The 24,254-nt window shown below is 47.6% G+C and overlaps 2 protein-coding genes across 3 annotated transcripts in view; one reads left to right on the plus strand and one right to left on the minus strand.

The window, feature by feature from the left end:
- Positions 1-1,642: 1,642 nt before the first annotated feature.
- On the plus strand, positions 1,643-4,632 carry FZD9 (frizzled class receptor 9). Its single transcript, XM_066382371.1, has one exon. The coding sequence runs from the start codon at positions 1,869-1,871 to the stop codon at positions 3,642-3,644; it is 1,776 nt and encodes a 591-aa protein (XP_066238468.1). The 5' UTR covers positions 1,643-1,868; the 3' UTR covers positions 3,645-4,632.
- A 2,843-nt stretch (positions 4,633-7,475) lies between these two features.
- Positions 7,476-24,254, minus strand: part of BAZ1B (bromodomain adjacent to zinc finger domain 1B) — a 98,883-nt gene continuing 82,104 nt past the window's right edge. Inside the window, exons 14-19 of one of the 2 annotated variants that reach the window (XM_066382372.1) lie at positions 19,946-20,093; positions 17,527-17,674; positions 15,291-15,406; positions 11,709-11,854; positions 10,455-10,558; positions 7,476-9,741 (exon numbers count right to left, since the gene is read on the minus strand). In XM_066382372.1, coding sequence (XP_066238469.1) covers positions 9,384-9,741; positions 10,455-10,558; positions 11,709-11,854; positions 15,291-15,406; positions 17,527-17,674; positions 19,946-20,093 — 1,020 coding nt within the window. In that variant the 3' untranslated portion in view covers positions 7,476-9,383. The remainder of the gene's footprint in view (positions 9,742-10,454; positions 10,559-11,708; positions 11,855-15,290; positions 15,407-17,526; positions 17,675-19,945; positions 20,094-24,254) is intronic. The other variant, XM_066382373.1, reaches the window with a different exon arrangement.

The raw sequence follows: 24,254 nt of genomic DNA on the forward strand, positions 1-24,254 counted from the left end.
TGTAGGATTGTTACAAGAGTTAAGATCACCGTAAAATGCCTGGCCTGGGCCTGCTTGGCTCACCATAGGTCCTCAGTTTCCTATACCCTTGTAGTGCATGCAGGCCAGTCCCTCAGTCATTCATCCTCTAAGCATCCCTGAGCAGCCACTAGGGCAGGGGTCCCCAAACTACGGCCCCATGGGCCACATGCGGCCCCCTGAGGCCATTTATCCGGCCCCCACCGCACTTGCAGAAGGGGCACCTCTTTCATTGGTGGTCAGTGAGAGGAGCATAGTTCCCATTGAAATACTGGTCAGTTTGTTGATTTAAATTTACTTGTTCTTTATTTTAAATGTTATATTTGTTCCCGTTTTGTTTTTTTTACTTTAAAATAAGATATGTGCAGTGTGCATAGGGATTTGTTCATAGTTTTTTTTTATAGTCCGGCCCTCCAATGGTCTGAGGAACAATGAACTGGCCCCCTGTGTAAAAAGTTTGGGGACCCCTGCACTAGGGTGACTGGACCTGTGCTGAACACACACTGAATCTGAGTCTTCCAGGTACTTGGGGGGGGGGGGGCAGACAGGAGGTGGGCAAGGGAGCGAGGGGGAATAATAACCCAGTATCATCCTAAGAGTGTGTTGAGACTATGTCCATGGGATGTCACTGCACAGGAAGGAGAATGGGGCTCTCTCGGGGGCCAGCACGCTGGTAGTGCAGACAGTACCAAAGAGCTGCAGACTCCCTGCACAGGGAGGAATTCCCAGGGAAAGCTCTGTGTCAAGGGAGCTCAGAGGACAGGAGGGGAGGAGGGAAAGAGAGACTGGGGGTGTTAAATTGGGTCCTCCAGCTCTATGGGAAGCAGTTTCTCACTGGGTCCCAGAGGTTTTGAGGGGGTCCTCTGCAGGGCCTCGCAGATGATAGGGTAACAACAACACCTCCAGGAGGGGAGAACAGCAACCTTGTAAAATGTATCGAGGTCGGAATCAGACAATCACAAATAGAACACTTAATAGCTCTATACCCTTGATCATGTCACTCCTCTCTGAGTCTTAGTTTCCTTACTTGGGAAGGGAGAGCCCAGAACAATGAGTTCAACTGTGCAGTGTGACCAAAAGGAGAGCCCGGAAGAGACAATGAGGTCAAGTGAGCAGTGTGACCGAGAAGCAGCAGGAGCACAATTGCGCTGTTAATTTTTACAAGACTGTCTGCCTGATTCACAGAAAAGGGAACTGAGGCTTAGGGAGGAGAATCCAAAGTCACATATAACTATGAAGAGGCAGAGGCAGCACTTGAACTGTCACTGAGTGCAAGGCTGAAGCTTCCCACGCTTGGATGTCTTAGAAAGTGTTTCCCTGCTGGAGGTAAGAGAGGACTCGGTATGTGCAAGGGGAAATCTCCCAGCAGACTGTCCTCTCGTGGGGGAGGACTGGGCAGCAACGGAAGGAGAACAACCGATTGTGAGCGGGCAGACGATGTCGTACTTACAACCAGCCCACAGAACGAACACCCACAGGTACCCCCGAGTGGCTGAGGGACGCGGCGCCTTTAAAACCCGGGTGGGGGCGTGCCTGGCGTGGGGAGGACCCGCCCCTGGGCTTGTCCAGCCGGCGCCCCACCCTGAGGCTTGTAGCGGCGGCCTCGGGAGGCGGTGCCGGCTCTGGCTCCGCGGCCGCTGGAGTGGCAGCGACGGTGGCTGGTCGGCGCCTCCTCTCCCTCAGGCGGCTTTCCTGCGCGCTGCCCAGAGCGCCCAGCCGCGCCTGGACGCACGCGGGCGGCTCGGCGATGGCCCGCGCCCCGCGACGTGGCGGCCGGGCACGGGGGTGTCAGACGGCGCGGCCCGAGTGAGCCGGGGCCGACCTCCCTCCCTCGGCCGGGGCAGCCCGGGATGGCTGTGCCGCTGCTCCGCCGGGCGCTGCTGCTGTGGCAGCTGCTGGCGGCGGGCGGCGCAGCGCTGGAGATCGGCCGTTTCGACCCGGAGCGTGGGCGCGGGCCGCCTCCGTGCCAGGCGGTGGAGATTCCGATGTGCCGCGGCATCGGCTACAACCTGACCCGCATGCCCAACCTGCTGGGCCACACGTCTCAGGGCGAGGCAGCCGCCGAACTGGTCGAGTTTGCGCCGCTCGTGCAGTACGGCTGCCACAGCCACCTGCGCTTCTTCCTGTGCTCGCTCTATGCGCCCATGTGCACCGACCAGGTCTCGACGCCCATCCCCGCCTGCCGGCCCATGTGCGAGCAGGCGCGGTTGCGCTGCGCGCCCATCATGGAGCAGTTCAACTTTGGCTGGCCGGACTCGCTGGACTGCGCCAGGCTGCCCACGCGCAACGACCCCCACGCGCTCTGCATGGAGGCTCCAGAGAACGCCACGGCCGGCCCCGCCGAACCCCACAAGGGCCTGGGCATGCTGCCTGTGGCGCCGCGGCCCGCGCGGCCCCCAGGAGACGCAGCCCCGGGCCCGGGCGGCGGCGGCACCTGCGAGAACCCCGAGAAGTTCCAGTACGTAGAGAAGAGCCGCTCCTGCGCACCGCGCTGCGGACCGGGTGTCGAGGTGTTCTGGTCGCGGCGTGACAAGGACTTCGCGCTTGTCTGGATGGCCGTTTGGTCAGCGCTGTGCTTCTTCTCCACGGCCTTCACTGTACTCACGTTCCTGCTGGAGCCTCATCGCTTCCAGTACCCAGAGCGCCCAATCATCTTCCTCTCCATGTGCTACAACGTCTACTCGCTGGCTTTCCTCATCCGCGCGGTGGCTGGTGCCCAGAGCGTGGCCTGCGACCAGGAGGCTGGTGCGCTCTACGTGATCCAGGAGGGCCTAGAGAACACGGGCTGTACCCTCGTCTTCTTGCTGCTCTACTACTTCGGCATGGCCAGCTCGCTGTGGTGGGTCGTACTGACACTCACCTGGTTCTTGGCAGCAGGCAAGAAATGGGGCCACGAAGCCATTGAGGCCCATGGGAGCTACTTCCACATGGCAGCCTGGGGCCTGCCGGCCCTCAAGACCATCGTTATCCTGACACTGCGCAAGGTGGCCGGGGACGAGCTGACTGGGCTCTGCTACGTGGCCAGCATGGATGCTGCTGCACTCACAGGATTCGTGCTGGTGCCCCTGTCCTGCTACTTAGTGCTGGGCACCAGCTTCCTCCTGACTGGCTTCGTGGCCCTTTTCCACATCCGCAAGATCATGAAGACAGGCGGTACCAACACAGAGAAGCTGGAGAAGCTCATGGTCAAGATCGGAGTTTTCTCCATCCTCTACACAGTGCCGGCCACCTGCGTCATTGTGTGCTACGTGTATGAGCGCCTCAACATGGACTTCTGGCGCCTTCGGGCCACAGAACAGCCGTGTTCCCCAGCCAGCATGCCTGGTGGCCGGAGGGACTGCTCGCTGCAAGGGGGCTCAGTGCCCACTGTGGCTGTCTTTATGCTCAAAATCTTCATGTCGCTGGTGGTGGGCATCACCAGTGGTGTTTGGGTATGGAGCTCCAAGACTTTCCAGACCTGGCAGAGCCTATGCCACCGCAAGATGGCAGCTGGCAGGGCCCGGGCAAAGGCCTGTCGGGCCCCGGGGAGCTATGGCCGTGGCACTCACTGCCACTATAAGGCCCCCACCGTGGTCTTGCACATGACTAAGACGGACCCCTCCCTGGAGAACCCCACACACCTCTAGGTACACACGCCTGGGCGGGGCGGCTGTTGCCCCTTCCTACATGCCCCCCCTCGGGAGGAGACAGCTGACTAGCAGCTGCCCAGCTGTCAAGGTCAGGCAAGTGAGTGCAAGGGGGCTGAGGAGCAGGGCAGCGAGACTATCCTTCCACTCTCATATGTGAAGACCCAGTGAGGCTCATTCCCTTATGGCCTAGTGCAGGGGCTGAGCCTGGCTGAGTCCCCACAGTGTCCTGGGGGAGCATGTGGAGAGGGGCAGAAGTGGGCGTGGTCCAGCAGGGAGTTTATTTAATGATGTAATTTATTGTTGAGTTTCTCTGGAAGCTGCGACTGGAATAAACCCCCGTGTGGCACCCCTGAGTCCTCTCTGGGCTGGGGAGAGGTAGGAGGGTGGGGGCTCTGCAGGAGTCTCCCCTCTGAGCAGACCTGGGATGGGTGCTGGGCCTTTCCCCTGTTCTCTGGCTTCCCACCCATCAGGAGAATGTCCCCATGAACAGCTGTGTTTTGCAGGAGTCCCATATTGTGTGTGTGTGTTTCCCTTTTTCCTGCCTTTGCTCTTTTTGGCAACTTGCTTGCCTGCCTCTGAGACCGGGGTTCCTGCTTCGCAAAGTGAGACTGGGATGCCTGCTGGGATACTCAGGGAATCCTTGGGATGACACTCCCACTTCTGACCCTGGAGTCTAGCCTGTTTGGGGCTGTGGGTAAGTCTTCCTTTTTTCAGACTGTGCTTTCCTCATTTGTTTAGAAAATGGGGGCCTCAGCCTGTCTCAAGGGTTCTCTCAGAGGTTCGGGACCTGCTGCTACTGCCTCCTGTAGCCCAGCCTGCTGTCTCCTCCCTGGGTCCTGAGGCTGGAGTCTATCCTCATTGCCTTAGAAGTGTAACACTTCACTTGTTGGGGACCTTGTCAGTTCATCTCATCCTAACCCCTCATTTCTCTGGGTGGAATACAGATGGGGCTGGACTGGTGGTATATGGGCATCTTGTTAGCAGACATGGGCATAGAGGTGGGAGGGAGCCCCTGAGGTCAGTGGGAATTGGACCCCTTCCTCCTAAGCAGTTGTGGAAAGATTTGAGGTTCTGGGAGCAGCCGTGAGAAACAGGGCAAGAGCAGGGGCGTATGCATGGATCCCATGGGGCATTTTGCACATTCCTGTGCTGGGGGATGGGAAAAGGTTCACATGTATCTGTATGCCAGGCCCCAGAGACTCCCATCAGCTTTGGCCACTGTGACTCTAGTGAGGTGAAGGTCTTAGTTACTGTCCCTGGGTGTACATGACACAAAGTGGCATTTATTTTCACTGCCAGGAGCCCCTAAGGATCCAGCCTCACATTAGAGCGGAAGCCCAAGGTCAACTGCTTCATTTCAGTGGTAGGGCTCAGCCCCTAAACCCAGCACCGCTAAAGCCAGAGCTCTTGCCCTGAACCAACCATCCATCTCACAGGACAAGAAAGAAACCCAGACAAAAACCCAACAGGTTGTGTCAGTTTCTTGGAGGAACAGCTCCATCAGGAGTTGAGGGGCTTAGGGCTATCCCTCATCACAAGAAACAGTACTGACCCCTGGGGGAATTTTGCAAGCCTTGTGCCTTTTCTTCTGCTTTTCTTACATGTGGAATGCCCTCCCCATTGAACTCTTTCCCTTCTCACAGAGTACACAGTAGGTCCCCATGCCTTCTTTGACCAACAAAGACAAGTGACCCTAACACCTTGTAACTCTCTCTATAAAGGTCCATGAGTGATGAGCTTGAGGGAGACAGTTCGAAAGTGGGAAAGGCAGTTATCTGCATCAAGCTGGACTTATAGGCTAGGTTTGCAGGGGGGTAGAGCTGAAGCGGCCCCAGGGCAGGGGCAGCTAGAGCAAAAGGCAAGGGAAGAGAAAGGCAAGTGTGTGTGTTTGGGCAGAGGGTGGGAGGGTTGGCATTAAGGTGCCACCAGTTCACCCTATTCTCTGCCAGTCATTGGACAAAGGAGGGATGGTCCTTGACTATGTCCCACTCAGCAGAAACCAAACTGGCTTCCAGAACAACTGGGAGGTTGGGTGGGGATTGAGGGGGACATGCAGTCAGAATGAGTCCCAATGGGGCACTGTCTGCTTTGAGGTTGGGATGGTTTACATGGGCCAGGTCTTGGGAGGGAGGGAGGGTAGACCTTGCCAGCCAAGACTTCTCAGCACTGGAAGACACTATAGGAATGTCCCAGATCCTAAAAGGAAGGAAACATTCATTAAAGACCTTTTACAGTAGTTTTCAGTTTGGTCCTCTCCCCATTTTACACAGTGGAAAGTGGAGGACCTGGCTGGCTCAAGATCACACAGCCAGGTGGTCTGCAGCCTCCAGAACTTTTGACTTCTACCACACCACTATCACTACCACCACCTCCCTGGGGGACAGCAAGTGTAATCTGGGGTGGTTTTGTCAAGAGAAGCACCTCCCAAAGCAGGATCCCCCCACTCCAAGAAAAGTAATTCCAGAGCCCCCCCAAAATGCCTCAGAAACCACCGCCTTGAGCCCTTAGTTTTCTGAAGTAATGATTCAGACCCATCTTCAAGAATAAAAGTTCTCACACCCATTTGTAGTAGTAGTCAACCAAAATTAGGTGGCTACCCCAAGGTCACATCGCCGGGGAAGGAATAGGGAGGAATAGAACAGGATACAGAATGTAGAAGGCCGCAGACCAGTACCGGTCCGTGGGCCATTTGGTACCGGTCTGCAGAGAAAGAATAAGTAACTTACATTATTTATTTATATTTAAGTCTGAACGATGTTTTATTTTTTTTAAATGACCAATTCCCTCTGTTACATCTGTCTAAGACTCACTCTTGACGCTTGTCTCGGTCATATGATACATTTATCCGTCCCACCCTAAAGGCTGGTCCGTGAAAATATTTTCTGACATTAAACTGATCCGTGGCCCAAAAATGGTTGGGGACCACTGGCCTAAGGAACCTACCTGAAGGACAGGGCTGCAAGCATGTGAGCTGGGAGCATGCTCAGGGGCAGGATAGCTCTCTTCTCCAGAGCCTAGGGCTGATCAAAGCCAATGTGACCTTGGGGCACAATGCTTCTTGCCTTGCAGGGCTGAAAATCCCCAAGTGCTCACTGCAGGCCTGACTCGAAGCCCACACTCAGAAGGCCAGTCAGTGGCAGACCCGGAACTCAGGGCTTAGGTTCCTCTTTAAACTTCTTCCCGTTTTACCGTATGTTGTTCCTGGTTAGATGGTCAGGAAGCGGAAGTTTCCCTTCTCAGTAAATGGGGTCATCTGGTATAGATGGCTCTGTAAAATCTTTGAATTCCACAGGCAAGCTGTCACCCAGCAGTAACCTACTTGAATCAACCACTCGGACTTACTCCCAGCATTAAAAAATAAATAAATGAAAGTATAAAGAAATCAAGATTGGCTATGTGGTAGCTGTTGAAGCTGAGTACTTTCACTCTGTGTCGTTTGAAATTTTCCTTGAAATTGTTTTAAAATGTCACAAGTTTTCCCCAAATTAACAAAAGGATACATAAATTTCCAGAGATGCCTTAAAAAATAATTTTCCCTTAACTCTCAGAAATCCAAATGAAATTTGGGGGGGGGGGGGATTCAGACAGAGATGAGGCCAGGAGAAACTTAAAGGTCATGCTTTGATACCCAGGGCATCAGAAATGTCTCCTGGAAGCAAGGAAATGAGAAGCTAGATCTAACCTGTGGTTAAAAAGACTAAGTCAAAGGTCCTACTGATGCTGAGGTTCCAAGAGTCAACGGGAAAAAAAGCACTCAGGACTATGTAACTACCAACTAACCACCCCCCCACCCCCCAAGAGCCCAAAGAAAGATTCGCTAAAACTGTGTCTTCTTTATAAACACAAGTACATAATGTTTATTTGAAATTCCAATTTATTACAAGTTTACCCCTCTGTGGGGCCCTTCCTCCTTAAAGACAATAAAAAACAAACAATTCAGGTGTCACTGAAGTGGGAACACAGGATTCTTACTGTTAACAAGAACAGACTGGCTCTAGGATGATAGGCAGGAAAAGGTGGTGGTGGCTGGATTATAAAATTGCAATGTCAGTGCTAACTCCAAGCCTGTGGGAGAGTGGATGGTAAACCTGCCCACCAGCCACTGGAGCAAATCCCCCAAGTCCTTGAACAAAGAGGACAGGGGAGAGACAGGGACCACACCTTGAAGTTTAATACTAAGAGGCTGTATTCTCAAGTTCTATAAATTGCAATCCCCTTGGAATTCTTTTCCCTTAATTTAAATAGGTACTGAAGAACCTAGGTGCTCAAAATTTCCAAATTCAAAATTGATAGAAAAGAAAAGTAAACCCTGTTTTGCATTTTTATCAAAATCTTCCATAAAAGGGAAAGAAGACTACAAAGTTTTGCCTAAATATAACTACCAGCACTAGAATCATTATGAGAAGGGGCCATCTAGCTTAGTTTCTCCTCCCATCCTTCCTCCCACCTCCCACTGACACTGACTACTGAAAGATTCAGGTTCCCAGGGAGTAGAGTCTAAGGCCAGAAAAGGGAGGAGGGGGATGGAGATGAAAATGAAGGAAGGGGAAACAGCCACAGGGGCAGGCAGAAGGATGCCCCCCTCCTGCACCAGGTCACACTGATTGCTGTGATGAGCCTCCAATCCACTTCTCTGAAGGAGAGAGGATGGGCTGAGGGAGGCGATGGGGCAAAGGAAAGCAAACACATTATCATATAAATTGTACTGTACATGTGCCAAAGCAGGATGACAGAAATATTTTACAAGATGTTCTTTATACAATATCACTGCTAAAACAAGCAACTTTTAATAGCTAGAAAAGTCAATTAAAAATATTAAACATTTCAATTCTTCCTGCTTTTCTTCTGCTCCCCTAAGAGCTTGTCTGGTATGTGGGTGGGCTGGGCTCCAACACCCCTCTGGCCAGATCCATCAAAATAAAGATTATATGCATGATTATAGGCAGGACTCCAGTCTCTAAGTGAAGTGCCTTAGTTTGTTCTGTGTTGTTATTTGTTATTTGCTGATTTTGTTTTTTTTGAAGGGGTGAGGTGGAGTGAAAGTGGGGACAGAATGTCACAAAGAAGGGGAAGGGTATTCAGGCATGGCTCCAGGACATGTCCCTTTACTCTGCCAGAATCAAGTCAAAAGAGCACAACTCTTTTATGATGCTGGTGAATACAGAATTCTGTATGGCACTCACTGATACCATCACCTGAGCGGGAGAGGGAGAGGAAGAGACATAGTATGGGCTTAAAGAAACAAGGCGTATATAAATATAGATTTTTAAAAAATCAATACCACCTCCCTAACTGGCCTGATTATACTTGATCCTTCTATGTAATACAGTAATCCCCCTCCCCCCCCAGACCAGAGGGCTTGGCACTGTTGTGCTGGCCAAAGTGGAAGGGACCTTAGCAGAGAAAGGAAAAGGACTTTTCCCAAAGGTCCATACCCTTGGGCTCTTCCTGGAAACTCTCAGAAATGGAGGCTTAAGACCATCCTATCACCCATATTTCTAGGCTGAGACCACCAACCCATTATTAGGCTCTCCAAAGAGCTCTGCTTGACTAAGGCCCTATGGAGAGTATTAGAAAAACAGCACAGGCTTGAGACAACAGGCATTTCTGCAATCCCTGTGATGTCCTTCCTTCCACGTTCTTCTTTTTCCTCTCTCACCTCCCTCCTACCCTTCCCTTACTCTCCTCTCATTTCCCCAACCTCAGCTCCCTCTCCTTTACCAGGGCCTTGCCTCTCTATTTCTTTTGTCTTCGTCCCCTGGACTGTCCAATGGTCTCTGGCTCACTGTCCCCTTCCTCTTCAGCAAGCCGATCAGAAAACTTCTTGCGTTTCCTACGGACATATGGGTGTCCAGGAAGGTGTTTATGCAACAGAGCCACCAGACACTGTTCTGTCTTCACCATGCAGTTCAGCACATGGCTGCCCCGGCAGTTGTAAAGCTCAGCATTGGTAAACACTTGCTTTATGTCAGTAAGAAACTCCTGCACAGAGCGATAGCTCCCACAGGAACATTTGTTCTGCATTGTCTGGAAGTCCATGGGGTGGGTGATCACATCATAGTAGTCCTCAGCCTCATCTCTGGTCACAGGCTCCCTATGGAGAAGAACCAAATGGAGATATAGCACAGCCTTAAATACAACTGACAAGCTTTGTTATTAAACCATCAGCCACAGAAGTCACCCACCCCTACTGAGATCAGCCAACTGGCAGGCACAGAGAAGTGTGTCCACCCTGTACTAGGAGCTGACCCCGCCGGACTGGAACACTAATCCCCTGCCACTGACACATGTCTTGAAAGAAAGGGATCAGGTTAGTTCCTAGGGGTTCAAATGAGCATTCCTTCAGCCAGCTGCTAGGCGGGTCCTACTCCCCTGTGCTTGAAAACAAAAAGCGCCCTGGCCGGTTGGCTCAGTGGTAGAGCGTCGGCCTGGCGTGCAGGAGTCCCAGGTTCGATTCCCGGCCAGGGCACACAGGAGAAGCGCCCATCTGCTTCTCCACCCCTTCCTCTCTCCTTCCTCTCTATCTCTCTCTTCCCCTCCCGCAGCTAGGCTCCATTGGAGCAAAGATGGCCCGGGCGCTGGGGATGGCTCCTTGGCCTCTGCCCCAGGCGCTGGTCCCGACAGAGCGACGCCCCGGAGGGGCAGAGCATCGCCCCCTGGTGGGCAGAGCGTCGCCCCTGGTGGGCGTGCCGGGTGGATCCTGGTCGGGCGCATGTGGGAATCTGTCTGACTGTCTCTCCCCGTTTCCAGCTTCAGAAAAATACAAAACAAAACAAAAAAAAAAAGAAAAGAAAACAAAAAGCGCACCTGAAGGGCCAGCTGAAGCGGTACTTCACAATCTTGCTGAGGATCTCTCCACACTTCTGAAGTTCCAGGCTTTGCCTCCGGGAACTCCGCTTGGTCTGAAGCACCTGGTGCCAAAGGATGAAGACATGTTATTACAGGTCCAAGAGAAGAAGAGTAGACAAAACAGAAAATGCATACATCTGCTTTAAAAAGAGAAAAAAAGAGTTCAACAACATTCTTGGCACAGACATAGTCAAAATCATCTGACATTCAAGTCAGAAAGCCCTCTGAGCCAGGAGATAGGCACCTTCCCATCAGCCACTTGCCTCTTCCCTGGTAGATGTTGATCAACAGTTGCCATATTATAGCAGTCCTGCTGGAGGTCACCCAGAAAGGGCCACTGTCTACAGGACGCTAACCCACTGAGAGCAGATGGACCTGGGATTATGGTAACACAGTGGATGGGTATAGGCAAGCAAATGCAGAAAGCCAGATGGGTTATGGGGACCACTGGCAGACAACTGTGTGGGGGTAGGGAGTCTAAGGGAAGAAAAGCAAGAGCATACAATTCCTTTCCTATGCTCTCCTGCTGTAGGTATGTGGGAGCTAAGTGACTAGGAGAAAAGAGATAGGGCCTCCCTTCCAGGTTGCCATTAACAGGATTTAACTCAAAGCAGAAGGAACCAGTTGAAGGGGTTAGGGCTAGGCAAGTAGGAGGAGCTCTCAATGCCTTGTGAGCTCCCCAATGGCTCACTTTATGCCCAAGCGCACCCAACTCCAATTTGATCTGGCAGAATAAGCAAGTTTTCAAGGGCCTCTTTTTATTCTTAAAGCTCAAGTGAACTCTAAAGCAAAACCACTAAAATCATATTGGTTGAGGAGCAGAGGGGAGAGTAATGTCCCTCCCATAACAACTGTCAGCAAAAGACCCAAGAGTAAGTGAGGCTCCAACATTGCTGACATTCCCACAATGGAGAACCAGCCCCTCTTAGCCACTGGAGACACATGGATACTATTTTAAAATCCTTAACAAGTCACAGGCTGCCTGTTAACTAAAGGAGACAATGTTTGCAGGCTACAGCAGGGGAATGCCAGGCATAGCTGTTCCTGGAGGGACTGCGGCCTCTGTGCGCCTATAGGCCTACCCATCAGCCACTAAAGTCAGGGAGGAGGGAGGAGGGGGAAGGCTCCCACCTGTTGCCTGATAAATTCCTAATGCTGGTGTGGGGAATAAAAAGCAGAAACATTGGAGGCAGGATGATAAATAATTCTTACCAGCTCATCAACCTCAGTGTCATCCACAGGTGGTGCCTTTGACCGAGACCTCCTGGTGGTAGGATGTGGCTTCTTAGCTGGTCGGCCTGGCCTTGCCACAGGGGAGATGACACCCTGCTTGCCCCGGAGTGTCTTTCGAGGTCTTACTGAAACAAAAAATACAGATTGAGACAACTAAAGATGAAGGGAACATATTATGGAACAGGGAAGTAATCTGGACAAAGCAATGGATTCCCTGGGTTAGAGGGTGCTCTTTGCTATATATCTATTGCCCTACCTAACAGGATATTTTAAAGGTAGCAGTAATAGATGAAGAATGGATACCTTTCATCAACTGCCAAGAGCTTTTAAGAGCCTCTTCAGAAGGTCAGTTCTTTTAGTGTTTCTATCCTCTAGCCCCACCCTATTTAGTTACTCCTGGGAATGAAGCCCTTGAAGAAGTCAACTGTAAACTGACTCACTCAGGAGAGGTCATACGCTACAGGTCTACCTGAAATTTCTACAGCCCACACTCAGCCCGAAAGAGTGTAACATATTTACATGTGAGATGAAATTTGACTCAAGAGATCCTGTTTTATAATTCTCAGAGTTATCCTGAACTCACCATCACAACCTTCTCAGAGAAAAGCTGATATTTATGTGAAGCACTTACACAAAAATCTTCCTCGGCCCTGGCCGTTTGGCTCAGTGGTAGAGCGTCGGCCTGGCGTGCAGGAGTCCCAGGTTCGATTCCCTGCCAGGGCACACAGGGGAGGCGCCTGTCTGCTTCTCCACCCCTCCCTCTCTCCTTCCTCTCTGTCTCTCTCTTCTCCTTCCGCAGCCGAGGCTCCACTGGAGCAAAGATGGCCCGGGCGCTGAGGATGGCTCTGTGGCCTCTGCCTCAGGCGCTAGAATGGCTCTGGATGCAACAGAGCGATGCCCCAGAGGGGCAGAGCATCACCCCCTGGTGGGCATGCTGGGTGGATCCTGGTTGGGCGCATGCGGGAGTCTGTCTGACTGCTTCCCCGTTTCCAGCTTCGGAAAAATGAAGAAAAAAAAAAATCTTCCTCACTAAATACAATTTAGGGCTAGCCTCAGTCCTATTTTCTTGCATTTCTGAAAACCACACACAGTTGACCAGGCCACTTTCATAAGAACTCTGCCAGAACGCCCAAAGAGAGAATAAAGAATACAAAGGCAGGGCCTGACATGTGGTGGCACAGCAGGATAAAGCGTCAACCAGGAACACTGAGGTCACTGGTTCAGAACCCTGGGCTTGCCTGGTCAAGGCACATATGGGGAGTTGATGCTTCCTGCTCCTCCCCCTTCTCTCTCTCTCTCCCTTTACTCTCTGAAAATTGAATAAATAGTCTTAAAAAAAAAAAAGAATACCAAGACACCCAAGACTACTTGTGTCTCAGGTTTACAACAGGTGCTCAATGCCACACAAAAAAACATTCCTCAGTATCTCCTCTGGGAGCAATACTCCACAAGGATTTGCTCAAAGTTTCTCCACAAAACAATTTTTCCCTGGAAAGTGGGGGGTAACATTTGGACAGAGAAGGGGCATACAGAGTCAGTCATACAACAAATAAACAATATTTTATATTCTACTTCTGGAGCATGATAACCCTTCAAGGGCTATTTCAGGGTCTCAATCTCAAGACCAGGGTAGGAATAGAGTAAGAAGCTGATGCCAAGGATAAAACTTGGGATGCCATGGATAGCCACCAACCCAAAGACTTAAGCTGAATTAGGAAACCACATCTTTGGTGACCTAAAAGGCAGAGTAGATAAAAAACTCTAAAATACTAAATACTTCCCGGCTCTAGCTAGTGAGCTCAGTCTGTAAGTGCATCATCTTCAAACAACAAGGTTATAGGTTCGATCCCTGGTCCAGGCACATACGGGAAACAACCAACAAATGTATAACTTAGCAAAACAAGAAATAAAAGCCTCCTTTTCTCTCTCTCTCTCTCTCTCTCTCTCTCTCTCTCCTTCCCTTTCCCTGTCTCCCTGGAATCAATTGAGAAGAGAAGAGAAGAGAAAAGAAAGCCTGACCAGGCGGTGGCACAGTGCATACAGTTGACCTGGGACTCTGAAGACTCAGGTTCAAAACCCCAAGGTCGCCAGCTTGAGCATGGGCTTGCTGGCTTAAGCGTGGGATCAAAGGCATGACCCCATGGTCGCTGGCTTGAAGCCCAAAGGTCGCAGGCTTCAGCAAATGGTCGCTGGCTTGGCTGGAGCCCCCTGGTCAAGGCACTTATGAGAAGCATACAATGAACAACTTAACTGCCGCAACTATGAGTTGATGCTTCTCATCTCTCTCCCCTCTCTCTTGACAAAGAGAAAGACAAAAAAAAAAAAAGAGAGAGAAAGCAAGAAGGGGGGAGGAGGAAGGGAGGGAGGGAGGGAGGGAATACTTCCTATATCCTTTTGGCAGACAAATCTTTTGAAACCTGGAGAGGAAACAATTCCTTGGAAAGACAGCAACAACTCAGAAGTGGAAAGCAATCACTAGTTTGAAAATAAACAAAATCAGTACACTGCTATATTCAGAATCTGTTCCCAGGCAAACGAGCATCTGAATCACAACTCTCAATCAGTAGATGCCAGTCTCTTTGTAATACAGGGTTAATGGACTGCTTGTTTCACCCTGGATACCTGGAAAATCATGCCTGGCAAACAAACAAAGGGAGCCCCAGGAGGAATGGGTGAAATCAAGGTGTCCCAAATTAAAGGCCTGCAGGATTGGGTAGATGGGAGCAAGTGTGTAAGTACAAAACCCTCAGGTTTGGCAGCACTACTGCAATAAGAGATGGCTCAGACATCCTCTTTCTCCTTATGCCAAGTCTGATCCTTTAGGATGCTATGATCTTGGGAATTGTACCATCTCTTCAAGAGCTCATCATAATTTTGACCTGTGGTGTCTACAAAACTACAAAGAAGGGTGTGCTTTGGTAAGAGGGAGACTGTTAAAAGGGTAAAATGCAGAACTTAAGTTTACCATGAAAATAACAAGACTCTCAAAGATTCACAAAAAATAAACATGAGAGAATATGAGTCAAGAAAGTGAGCGTATATGATGAGGCCTTTTCTCCCCTTCTACTGGCACCTAGTGTGAAACAGATCTGAACCTAACAGCTTTATGCCTAAACAATGGAAAAACAGCCTTCCTTTTTCAAACAGGCAAAGCGATAGCCCTGCACACTATAGGAAGAGAAAACCACTGTAACCAGAGGAAAAAAATAACTTCTTTGAAAGCAAAACTGCACCAGAGGCAAAAGAACTATTAGGAGATGGCAATGGGACTAGACCTTCTTAACCCATTGTCTCCAGACACTGAGGGCTTCAGAGAGAGAAGACTTGTCATAAACTTTGGGACTTTGTGACCAAGCTACCCAACCTAACAGAAAGGTGGTTAAATGTTATCTTGAAAACTCATTTAAAACCATGGCAGTGAAGTCATCCCAACAACCAGAGCATGTGAGAAAAGATAGCACAATGGCAACACTGACTATTTTTATATTGCCTGCCAACCCAGCCTTTCCCAGTCAGCTTACAGACTGTGAGGTTAGCTACGAAGACAAACTGAATACTTACATCGCAAACCAGCCACTTCATAATCTTCTTCTTCCTCCTCCTCATCCTCCTCTTCTTCCTCTTCATCACTCTCATCATCTTCACTATCCTCAGAGGCAGACTCTTCAGTATAATTCCTGTGAAGGGAAAAAGCATATAGGAAACATGGCTCTAGGTCAAAGTGCTCCTAGGGGGATCAAGTCCCATAGGATCCCAGCAACTTTTTCCTCTTCACACGTGGACAGATTTGATGATGAAGGGAAGGAAACTGAATCTAGGCCAGAACACAGGAAACAGAATGAAAACCTAAGCTTCAACAGCATGCCTCTTCCACCAGGCCCTAAATACTTTGGATAAGACACCAATGACAACAAAAACCAAGGCCAAAAATGCAAACCCATCCCTCTCTACACAAAACAATACAAAACTCTATTCCTTTTATCTCACAAAAACAGTCAGATAATGTAACATTTAAGGTATTAAAATGTGTCCCCAACTCTGAGTTGGACTGAAAAAATAAAAGCCCAGACAGGTGTTACTCCACCTTGATGGCCCCCTTCCAGGAGCTGAAACAGCTTGCAGATGACCATAACATCAAAGCAATGGTAATCCCAGCTCAGAACAGCTGGTCCAAAGCCCCACCATTTCAGAATAGCTTGCTTCATCTCTCTAAGTGTAGCTGGAATGGAGTGAGAAATAACCAAGTAATACTTGTTAGGTGGGGTCACGATCAAACAGCTCTGCCCTTTCAAAGTCAGACCAAGCCAGAGTGCCTATAAGCTGCCCTTTTACAACCTCAAATTTCAATGTGGAAAACAACTGTATTAACTTGGCAAATATTAGGCACCTCCTTTTTTACAAAGCTCTGTGTTTGGCCTTATTGGGATTAGGGTGAAGAACAAAGCAACACTTCTACTCTTAGGGCAGTAACAATCCCATTGGAAGATAGTCATGTATAAAATGAATCATAAAAGCAAAATACACCAAAATGCTGCTTTAGAGATCGAACACCCAGCTGGAACACAGAAAAGGAATATTAATTCTAAGGATGTAAGGTTCAAAAGAGCGCCAAATCGTCGGTAGTTTACCCAGTAAAACAAGGGAGTTCTGGGAAGAAAGAATATTATCAGCTGGGAAGAAAGTCTAAGAGGCAAGGATGCACAATGAATAGTCTGTAACAAGCACACAAATATGAGAAGAAGGGCTCATAAAAACATATGCCAGTATTATACAATAAAAGATTCTCAAAAGACAGACTAGGGATTTTGGACTTTATTAAAGAGGAAGTGGAAAGACTGATGTTTTTGAATAGGAAAGTGATAAAAGCAGACCTTTTGCCTTTTGTAAACCATTCTGGTATCACTACAAAAGCTGAAAGGATTAGTGAGTGAAAGATATGACGTAAGGAATTGACAAACCACTGAAGGAGCCCAGGTGAGAGCTGTAGGAGAGCCAATGACAACAGGGACCTTGGAGCATGGACAGCAGACTGACTCCTAAGACATCTGAACACTGACTTAATTAACAAATTAAGAAAATGAAAGACAAAGGAGAGACAGATGTCCAAGTTGACACCCAAATTCTAATCATGATAAAGAATTTAATAGGTCTGGGTAAGGAAAGTAATGAGTTTCAGGATTTGGTGGTTGCAAATGTAATCACCAATGAAGTGGGCAGGCCCTGGCCGATTGGCTCAGCAGATAGAGCATTCACCTGGCATATGGACATCCTGGGTTCAATTCTCAGTTAGGCACACAAGAAAAGTGACCATCTACTTCTCCCACTTAATCCTTTCTCTCCCTCTTCCCCTCCTGCAGCCAGAGGCTCGATTAGTTCAGCGTAGCCCCAGGCACTGAGGACAGCTCAGTTGGTCTGAGTATCTACCCTAGACAGGGTTGCCGGGTGGATGCCAGTAGGGGCACTTGCAGGAATCTGAATCACTCTCTCCCGTTCTCCTTTAAAAAAAAAAACAAAAACAGCTAAAGTGGAAGCAAGGGGCAGAGGGAAATACCTTGTTATTTTAGAAGGTATGGTCAGGAAGATCGAGAAAAAAGCTGGCAGTAGAAACGAAATGTCAACAGTAAGCTAAAACTAAATCAAGCCCTTTCAGTCCTATTATATAATACTGTAAATGATCAGGTTCTATACCTACTAGATGAACTTAAAGCTCCTTAGAATCATTCAGTTTGAGTAAATGAAGCTTAATTATAACAGCTATTTATTCATTTATTTGTTTTTAAAAAACAAGAATTCTCACCTGCCACGAGAGTTGCGCCTGGCAGTAGCAGGCTGGCAAGCTGGGCACTGCCACTCACCATCTGGTACTTCATAGAGGGCCGGCCTCAGACAAAACAGGTGGAAGGCTTTATTACACTCATCACACAAGATCAGTTTGTCATCCTCACCTGCAATGAGATAAACTTGTATAGCATTGTTGGGAACATGGCAACAGTCAAGGAGTTGTAAGAAAGAGCCACTCACCCTCAATTAAAACCATGGAAGAACAAACATTCTAGTGTAGTGCTACCCTGTATTTTTAAAAATGCAGTCATTTAAAAAAAAAAAAAAAGCACAAATTAGTCTGCAAGTGGCCTTCCCTGGTCAGTGGCTTAGTGGATAAGAGCATTAGCCCAGCATATGGATGTCCCAGGTTTAATTCCAACTGTCTGCTTCTCCCCATCCCTCTCCCCCTTCTCTCCCTCTTCCCTTCCTGCAGCCAGATTGGTTGGAGCAACAGCCCCAGGTGCTGAGGATAGCTCAGTGGCCTGAGTGTGTAAGCCTCAGGTTCTAAAAATAGATCAGTATACAAGCATCAGCCCTACATGGGGCTGCCTGGTGTATCCCGTTGGGGCACATGTGAGAGTTTGCCTTACTATCTCCCCTTCTCTCACCTCAACAACAACAAAAAAAGTCTGCAGGTAATTAGGGCTTAGGTCTGCTTACTAACATCCCAAAATTTACCCAGTGCTAGGATAGGACAGTCAACATTTACTAAGAAGCAGCAAAAAACAAGTGACAGCAGGAAATTCTGTTGCTCTTTTCCCATTAAGAAATGAATCCGGCCCTGGCCGGTTGGCTCAGCAGTAGAGCGTCGGCCTGGTGTGCAGGGGACCCGGGTTTGATTCCCGGCCAGGGCACATAGGAGAAGCGCCCATTTGCTTCTCCACCCCCACCTCCTCCTTCCTCTCTGTCTCTCTCTTCCCCTCCCGCAGCCAAGGCTCCATTGGAGCAAAGATGGCCCAGGCGCTGGGGATGGCTCCTTGGCCTCTGCCCCAGGCACTAGAGTGGCTCTGGTCGTGGCAGAGCATCGCCCCCTGGTGGGCAGAGCTTCGCCCCTGGTGGGCGTGCCGGGTGGATCCCAGTCGGGCGCATGCGGGAGTCTGTCTGACTCTCTCCCCATTTTCCAGCTTCAGAAAAACAAACAAACAAACAAACAAAACAAACAAGAAATGAATCCAGCCCTGGCCGGTTGGCTCAGTGGTAGAGCGTCAGCCTGGTGTGCAGGAGTCCCGGGTTCAATTCTCAGCCAGGGCACACAGGAGAAGCGCCCATCTGTTTCTCCATCCCTCCCCCTCTCCTTCCTCTCTGTCTCTCTCTTCCCCTCCCGCAGCCAAGGCTCCATTGGAGCAAAATTGGCCCGAGTGCTAAAGATAGCTCCATGGCCTCTGCCTCAAGCGCTAGAATGGCCCTAGTTGCAACAGAGCAACGCCCCAGATGGGTAGAGCATCGCCCCCTGGTGGGCATGCCAGGTGGATCCCGGTCGGGCGCATGCGGGAGTCTGTCTGACTGCCTTCCCGTTTCCAACTTCAGAAAAATACAAAAATACAAAAGGAAGGAAGGGAGGGAGGGAGGGAGGAATTGAAAGGAAGGGGAGGGGAGGGGAGGGGAGGGGAGGGGAGGGGAGGGGAGGGGAGGGGAGGGGAGGGGAGGGGAGGGGAGGGGAGGGAAGGGAAGGGAAGGGAAGGGAAGGGAAGGGAAGGGAAGGGAAGGGAAGGGAAGGGAAGGGAAGGGAAGGGAAGGGAAGGGAGAAAGAAAGAAATGAATCCCCCATTAAGTATTATCTGCCCTTCTTCCTCCTGGACCGCCTAAACACTTCCCAATTCATATTTGGTATGGTTCTCTTAACACACAGTTTCCCTATATTTGAAAATACATTGAACCAACTTAACACGGTCATTCTGCCTCTCCAACTTTCATTCTAAATCTGTTTTTAGAGCAAAAAAATGATTTTACATAAATCTTTTCATACTTGGAAATTTAATTCCATTAAAATTCACAAAACAACTTTAGCCACTGAAAAGTTAATCACTGGGGGAGACTTATTTCATGAAGTTCCTTTTATACATATGGACTCTGAAAGCTCTCAGCATTAAACATTTCCCAAATGTCTTGGCTCTGCAGAACTCAGTGCTGAAACACCGAAACCAGAGTATTCATCACAATGTACAAGTACTGCCCTCTGGTGGTAGCACCCATCTTACCTCACAGATAACTAAAATTCAGAGATAATAAAAAGAGAATAAAATGTTTAGCATTTTACAGAACCCCAAAAGGTAAAATCTGTCCCACCAGATTTTAATAGCTGGGTATACACAATTCTTTAAGGGGGAAAATATCTGGGGAATAAAAGTCCTAGTTCCTAATAGACTCAGATAAGCAACATTGACCTAAATTACCTTTCTTCCGACAAACTTTGCATCTAGCATTTTCTGCTGACATATCCCACTTGATACAGGCATCAAGCATCCCAAGTAGAACATGCATTCTGGAAAAGGTCTGAGCTTCACGGATTGCTGTCTTCCATTTTTCCAGAGCAGATGCAACCTAAACAGACCAAATCAGGCCAGCATTACCACAGTGACCTCAGTATTTTTCACATTAATACTGACAAAGTATACATTGAAAGAGGACTAGGAATAGGTAAAGCTACAACAGAATTCTGGGTACATTTACTTCCTAGAGCTCTGCCTGTCTCTCATTTATCTTATAGAAAAAAATTAAGGCTCTAAGAGGGGATGAAAACGATTTGCCAAATGGCACACAAAGAATTAAAGAGGGAAATGACTATAGAGACATATTTCTTCTACTGAAAATGACTTAAAGATTGTGTTATTTAAAAGCAGGGACACTTTGTGTTATGCAAATGGTAGTATGCAATAATGTCACATAGCTAATAAAATTTGGGTTAAGCCTGACCAGGCAGTGGCACAGTGGATGGGGCGTCAGACTAGGATGTGGAGGACCCAGGTTTGAGACCCCGAGGTCGCCAGCTTAAGCGCGGGCTCATCTGGTTTGAGCAAGGCTCACCAGCTTGAACCCAAGGTCGCTGGCTTGAGCAAGGGGTCACTCGGTCTGCTGTAGTCCCTCAGTCAAGGCACATATGAGAAAGTAATCAATGAACAAATAAGAAACCGCAACGAAGAATTGATGTTTCTCATCTCTCTCCCTTCTTGTCTGTCTGTCCTTATCTGTCCCTTTCTCTGACTCTGTCTCTGCCACACAAAAAAAACAACTTGGGTTAACAAGAATATCAGTTTCTGCACTAATAGGTGCCACAATCCTAATATCTATAAAGTATTCTATAACCCTTAAAAGGTATGAAGTACAGATACAAAATATGCCTTCTGAATTTATCACTAACTTCTAAATTCAGTGAAAATGTGAAAGTCCCAGAAGTGAAGCCCGAATTCATTCTGGGCAGTTACTCTCAGTACAACCTGCACTGCCTTCTCCCATAATCATAAAATGCAAATTAATTTAGAATCGGTCAAGCAAAACATAGAATGGTGTAAAATATAATCAGAAATTTTGATGATAAACACAATGCCCTCTCTTATAAAATAGCCATTCTAAGAAGAAACAGAAATGCCATTTTAGGATAATTCATTTACTTGTATTATTCTTTTATTAACCAAAAGGTGATATTTTTTTAATGTTTCAAAGCACTTCTTATCTAAATGATTAGGTGAGCACCTGAGGGTTTTTTTTGTTTACCATTTTCAGACAGAAAACACAACAGAGATGAACAAGGTAAAGCTTATTAGGCAATTCACCAGTAGCCCAGAGGCTAGGTTTTCTCAGTATCATCAGCCTTGTGGAGGTCATAATGCTTCACTCAGTCATGACTGAACTAAAGTAGATTAGCAATCCCTTAAACTTTTACAACTCAAGCTAGCTCTAGCTGACACCACTGTTGAAGTTCACTGCCCTGCCCTAGGCAAAGAGGTCTATTTTAGGTAATAGACCTATAGGAGAGGCCAGTTACCCTGGAAGGCCATATGCTTTAAATAGAGCTGCTGAAGGACAAAGATAGCTAAACCACTTCTGAAGCTGTGGTATGAGGGAGAGAAGCTAATGCTCTCCTTTCTTTCCTACAGAAATAGAGAACCACAGAGCACCTAACAGGTATAAACTAATGAATAACAAGAATAATTTAAACACACCAAAAATAATCTAAGAGGCTGCTACCCTGACCAGTGGTGGCGCAGTGGATAGAGCATCGACCTGGGACACTGAGGTCCCAGGTTCAAAATTCCAAAGTTGCTGGCTTGAGGCCCAAGGTCACTGGCTTGAGCAAGGGGTCACAGGCTCATCTTGATTGCCCTGGTCAAGGCACATGGGAGAAATAATCAATGAAGAACTAAAATGACACAGCTACAAGTTGATGCTTTTCATCTTTCTCCCTTCCTGTCTCGCTCTCTCTCAAAAAAAAGAACAGGGGCTGTTAAAGGAAATTGACTTATTCCTTACTCCAACCTCCAAATGCAGATGCTAACATTTGCCTTCAAAATACAGCAAAATGTCCTTCCTTCCCTGTTCAGAGCTCCTCAGTAAAACATGAGGTCCATTATGATAGCTGCTGGTTTTCTCCTGCTACATTGGAGAGCTAACATATAACATTCTCTTCCTATAACAATGACCCAAATCTTCTCAATGGAATATAAATTTAAGAACTTTGGGTTCATTTTTTAAAGAGTGCTATCAAGAACAGGCAGGAAATGGCTAAAATTGGTTTTGCTGCCCTCTAGTGAACAGTCAGATAAAAAGTATTCAAGAAAGTCTTAGCATATAAAACTGCTTTTTACTTCCTGAAATTATTGCCTATAAATTATAAATTAGAGCAATAGCTCACCTGGCCTCATTAAAATAAAAAAATTGGAAGCTTGGAAAAAGGATTATTTAACCTCATTTTAAAAACATTTATTGAGATAAAATTTACACATTAAAAAGTTCACCTTATATAGTCAACAGTTTTTCATATATTTATACAGTTGTGCAACTATCAACATAATCTTAATTTTAGAACATTTTAATCGCCCCCAAAAGAAACCTTGTGCCCACCTGCAGTCATTCCCCATTCCCTATGCTGACCCCACCACTCTTCCCCAGTCCTTGGCAACCATCGTTCTACTTTTGATCTACAGATTTGCCTATTTTGGACGTTTCATACAACATGTGGTATTCTGTGACTGGATTTTTTTTTTTTAAGTGAGAGAGACAGAGAGAGGGATAGACACAGAGGAAGGGAGAGAGATATGAAGCATCAGTACTTTGTTGCAGCACCTTAGTTGTTCATGATTGCTTTCTCATATGTGCCTTGATGGGGGGGGGGGGGGGGCTCCAACAGAGCGAGTGACTCCTTGCTCAAACCAGTGACCTCTGGGCTCAAGCCTACAACCATGAGGTCATGTCTAAGATCCCGCACTCAAGCCAGTGACCCTGAGCTCAAGCTGGTGAGCCCGTGCTCAAACCAGCAACCTCTGGGTTTCAAACCTGTGTGTTCTGTGTCCCCAGGCAGACACTCTATCCGCTGCGCCACCACTTGGTCAAGGTGTGACTGGCTTCTTTTACTGAGCATGTTTCCTACATTCAGCCATATCCTAACATATAACATTACTTCATTCCATTTTAACTGCTGAATAATATCCATTGTATAGATTTTATATCACATTTTGTTTACTGATTAATCAGCTAATGAGCATTTTGGTTGTTTCCATTTTTTGGCTATTCTGAGTAATGTTGCTATGAACTGTTTGTGCACATTTGAGCAACGTTCATTTTATTATTTTTCATGGAAAGAGCTTACTCAAGGTCTCGCATCAATTTAGGGCCAATTTATCCTAATGCAATGCTCTTGGCATTATACATACTAATCATTAATGTCCTACTATATCAACTTGGTTATCCATCTAGACCAGGCTAGACTCCAACCAGTCTTAAATTTTAAGGGCAAAAATATAAGGCACTCAAGATTTGAAGGAACATCCTGGTCTTCTCCCACTGCACAAAATTCCAAGCACTCTATCACATTAAAGAAAAACAAAAACTGCTATCACAGTCAAGACAGTATTTTTAGAAACATATCAACAGCAGCAAGATATTTTGACATTCAACACTGGTGGACCCCAATAAATACTCTCTGGGAGGCTAGACACACAACTATGATAAAAATATTCGAATTCTCTAGCAACTTAAATACAGTTGATCCCTAGTTAGAAGTGAGTGTAACAGAACCAAGGAGAATCCAGCTTACAAGCCAAGTCCCTCTGCCTAACAGTAAAAAGCCAGTATATCTTGGCAAAAATATAATGAAGCTTAAGGCCATATTCTTCCACAAAGAACGTATTTAAACTGAAAAACAGATAATCAGGTTGTCAGGACAAATGGATCCAAAGTAAATAAAGAGCCTATCAGAACCCAGGATTTTGCCAAATTATACAATGTCTTTCTCATTTAACACAAGAAAATAAAATAAGCATTAAATATTTGAAATCAACTATTACAAAAGAGATTTGAGATAATCTTTTATAAATAAGGAAACTGAAGCCCAGATTAGAGATTTGGTATTAGCTCATGCAACAACCTAGTGCCAGTTGAAAAACTCCTGGCCCATGCTAAGTGGAAACCTTCAAAGCAAAGGACAGTGGAAAATTTCAGAGCAGTGGCAAAATTGACCTTTGGTGGGGAACTGAAGGGCATAATGCC

This window comes from Saccopteryx leptura, chromosome 4 (genome assembly GCF_036850995.1).
Source record: "Saccopteryx leptura isolate mSacLep1 chromosome 4, mSacLep1_pri_phased_curated, whole genome shotgun sequence".
Classification (NCBI taxonomy): domain Eukaryota; kingdom Metazoa; phylum Chordata; class Mammalia; order Chiroptera; family Emballonuridae; genus Saccopteryx; species Saccopteryx leptura.